Here is a 4234-nt window from a genome sequence, read left to right as displayed (position 1 = left end):
AACTACCCAAATCCGCCCCGATTAAAATTTGGCGCATTCTTGCGGTTTTTGGCAACAGGAGGAAGCTACCAACAGAATCTAGGGAACGAAGCCTGAGCTTCAACAGCGAAGTCGACAGTGAGCAGAACCATTGGGAAATTATACAGTTTGAGGACCACATTTGCGGCCAATGGATAAAAAAGCCGACACTTACAGAGGAACGCAACACAATGGAGGCTTTCTATGAAAGAACAATGTTCCCTGGAATTGTTGGATGCGTTGATGGCACGCATATCCGCATCAAGTCACCAGGGGACGAATTGAAAGCCCTTTACTATAATAGAAAGGGTTATTATAGTATAAATGCAATGGTGGTAAGTAAATACATTTATCGTAAAGCGATTTTAAAATTATTGTGTTTTTTCGAATTAGATATGTGACCATAAAATGCGTATAACATTTGTCGACGCTAGACATCCCGGAAGCAACCATGATGCATTGGGAAAGGAGTGATCCAGACAAGTGTATGCAAAGGGAGTTTGACAATGGAAAACGAAACTTTTGGATTCTCGGTGAGTAATTCGTATACATCTTATATCATAATACATCAATTACATTTGTGTTTTCTTTTTATAGGGGATGGAGGATACAAATTGAAGCCCTTTCTTATGACGCCTTACCGCAGCCATAGAGATGTCGCCGATAAAAAATTCAATAAGAGACATGCTAGTGCGCGTAACGTCATTGAAAGGTGCTTTGGGGTCCTAAAAAACAGATTCCGATGTATCATCGGATATCGGGGCCTTCATTATGACGCTGCAAAGGTAGTGCAAATTATAAATGCATGTTGTGCGCTGCACAACATGTGCATACACTACCGATCTGAAGAGCCGCCAGGTGATGTTATTGATGATGATCTGGAAGACGAAGTGGATGACAATAATGATCTTGAAAGCAGAGCTGACGCAATAAGGAGAAAAATTGCAATAAATTTGTAAAATTAAAAGAATTTTTTATTAAAATAAAATAAATTAAATTAAAAATTAAAAAAATAGTTTAAATTATTATAAAAGGACTATAGTTAATTGTTTTGTGAATTGTTTTGCAAAAAAGTTGATAGAATTGCTTCTATAGACTTAAGCATTTTTGTTTGGGCCTCGGCACAATCTGCCATTCTCTCTGCAGCGTCAGCCATCCTTTTGCTTGCATCTGCTTGCTCCTTGGCTATTGCATTTGCCTGCTCGACCAGCCGCAATTGCCGACGGATAAGAGGTTTTTGCTCTCCGACGTTGGAACGTTTTTTTGCTGATGATGTGGATGGAAAATTATGTTGTGATGTGCATTTAAATGGGGGTGATTTCTGCACGGTTTGATGTTCCATGTGTTGACGAGGGGACGTTGTTTGTTTACGTTGGTGTTGCTGTTGGGTCTGTGTTTGTTGTGTGTGTGCTGACTGTGTCTGAGTTTGTTGTGTGTGTGCTGACTGTGCCTGTTGTTTTGCATATTGTTGAGTTGTGATGGTACAGGTTTTTACGTTTATTTGTTGTTGTTGGGTATGTGATTCTGGGGAACTGAACTGCCTGGTAGGTGTTACCACTGCTACGGCCTTGGATGGTCTTGATGGGGTGGTATCCAATGCCTCGAAGCAGTAATCTATTTCGTCCGCGTAGCCAAAAGTTTTACCACTTGGTGCTGCGGACTTCGACAAGAAGAGTGTCCGGTCAATTGCTGTTTCCAGCTCCGTTAGGCACTCAAACCGGTATAAACCACCCCCTGTACCTTGCAGCCCTTTTTTATTTTCCGCAATTTTCTTTTTGGTGCGGGACTTTAGATCGGCCCACGTCTGTAAATAGTAATGGCGGTCAGACAAATAGATCGTAAGCCGAGTTTTCTGACTTACCTTTTTCCACTCTGCAATTGTGCGGGAAGGAGGACCCATGGTATTTAATTTAAAAACTAACTTCTTCCAGTGGTCCTCCAGGGATTGCCTGCTGCTTCCAAAAATTGGCACTCCTCTGGCAAACTCGGGATTCTCCTCCATATACTCAACTAGTGCCCGCAGCTGTGTAGTTGATGATTTTTTCGTGCTGGAATTGAGAAAATAAAAAAAGTATTTATTGTTCTCATAATAAATTGGATTTATTATTTTTACTTACATTTTTGTTTCCATTTTCAATTAAGCAATGTTTATGTTTTAAAACAGATTTTCCTTAATTGTTATCGTACGACAGCAAACACACAAGTGACTGATTTTGACATTTGTGTTCGCATGCGTACGAAAGAAAAAAGATAGTGGAACGCAAAATTACACTGAAACGCTTACGTTTTCGTTCGCATTGATTTTCGTGCAAATTTTCGTTCTGATGGATTTTAGTGGAACGGAAATCAGCTGTTTGTCGTGTAAAAGTTGTGCGAACGTGTTCTTTCGATATCGTGGAACAGGCCGTAAACGTTCGCACACCAAAGAAATAGCAAACAGAATCACTAAGAACATTACCAGAGATAACCCTCAATTATGGTCTTAAGCATTTTTAATGAATTTAATTTCTCAATTCAAAAGAATTTTTATGAAGAATTGTTCGCATACATTTGTGCCACAACAGCGAGGAAAATGAAAGGTGATGGCTAAAAGGGAATTTTTATTACAGTTAAGCATCATTGTTTGAGAGATATGATGAGCAAAGAAAAGTGATAAGAACTACAATTATATAAATAAAAGAATATGAAGCTTTGTTCAACAGTTAGGTGTAATTAACGAGATTTGGATACCATCCACCATAGGTATGTTGAATGTTATTTGAATGGAAATATACGGAACATTCCAAAAAAGTATACCAATACCGCCAACTCTGCCACACGATTTTTGTAATCACAATGCACACCACATACAAACTTCAGAAATTTTTATTTGGGATTTTTCTAAAATCGTGGATTGATATTGATAGCGCAAGGCAGGATGGAACATGTTTATAAAATACTCAAAATACTGAAATTTAGTGAGTAAGGTTATATGAGAATATATGTAAAGCGGGACCAATATTTAAAACATCGTGTAGAAATTAGCAAGTATTTAAGGTTAGCTCCTCATGTAATGCTATGCACAATTAAGGACCAATAAATCTCAATATCGGAAAAAACTTAATATACCCTCCAAAGTATGGTGAAGGGTATAAAAAAGCTCATTCTTCAGGTTTCGAAAGAATCAACGCTCCTTTCATCTCTTTGTTCTTCAATTGCAGTTCGATTCGGAAAAAACTTAATATACCCTCCAAGGTATGATGAAGGGTAAAAAAGAAACTCATTATTCAGGTTTCGAAAGAATCAACGCTCCTTTCATCTCTTTGTTCTTCAATTGCAGTTCGATTCCCCGGAAACAAATTTCGAAGCTCCATATACATGAATCGTATTCGTATTCTACCATAATTAGCTCGTCACATTTCTAGTCATACCAGACAATATATTTAACATACCATTGCACCCATAAATTATTATCATGTTCTTTATATTGGACATAGGGAACACGAATTGAACACTGACTGATTCCGGGAACACGGACTGATCCCTATATATTCATTCAAGACCCCATTAATAATAGACATAATTGTTTTTCTATTGTATTCAATATTTCTATATTACTTAACAAAAAAATATATAGAGAGATTTAAAGCAATTAAATATGCTTCATTTTAAAACAAACCAACAAATTCAATTATTTGAATTGATTCAGTAAAATATGATTGTATAATAATTTTCAATATTTGCTTACGTTGGACAACATAAGTATTCTGTTACTCTCAACATATACAATTACAAACATATATATGTATATACATGTGAGCTTATTTTCATATATTTATCAAATATATGCATGAATATATTTTTACTTTTTTCAAAATTACAATATTTTCTACATGACTTGCAGTCTTTGTAAAACCAGTATGTTGAACATTTTAAAATTACGAAACCGAATTTAATCACCAAGACCCTTTCCTGCAGTTCCCTTACCAAAAGATATATAAATATCCACATTTATGATACATACAGATGGTATACCGACATCCTTCTCGAACAATATGTTTGGAGGTTTTGTCAAAGGACTAAAATGCCCAATGACTGTTTGTCGTTAGAGCAGTGTGATAGTAAAACTCCTTGAGATTTCTATTGCAGTTATTGTCATCTTTATTTCATAAAACTTATCACTAGAAGCAAATTTACAACATATTGCAGTACATCATATTTGGTAGGAACAATACAA

At 36.3% G+C, this 4234-nt stretch overlaps 1 protein-coding gene across 1 annotated transcript; it reads right to left on the bottom strand.

The window, feature by feature from the left end:
* Nucleotides 1–1060: 1060 nt before the first annotated feature.
* LOC133336688 (uncharacterized) lies at nt 1061–2442 on the bottom strand. Its single transcript, XM_061544969.1, has 3 exons — nt 2136–2442; nt 1880–2066; nt 1061–1822 (listed from the first exon to the last, which is right to left on the bottom strand). Exons 1-3 carry the CDS (start codon nt 2147–2149, stop codon nt 1061–1063), a joined length of 963 nt encoding a protein of 320 aa, XP_061400953.1. The 5' UTR covers nt 2150–2442.
* Between the last annotated feature and the right edge of the window lie 1792 nt (nt 2443–4234).

This window comes from Musca vetustissima, unplaced genomic scaffold (assembly GCF_032173495.1).
Source record: "Musca vetustissima isolate MV318-11 ecotype Yass unplaced genomic scaffold, APGP_CSIRO_Mvet_v1 utg48053, whole genome shotgun sequence".
Classification (NCBI taxonomy): Eukaryota; Metazoa; Arthropoda; class Insecta; order Diptera; family Muscidae; genus Musca; species Musca vetustissima.
This window is presented reverse-complemented; position numbering and strand designations above follow the sequence as displayed.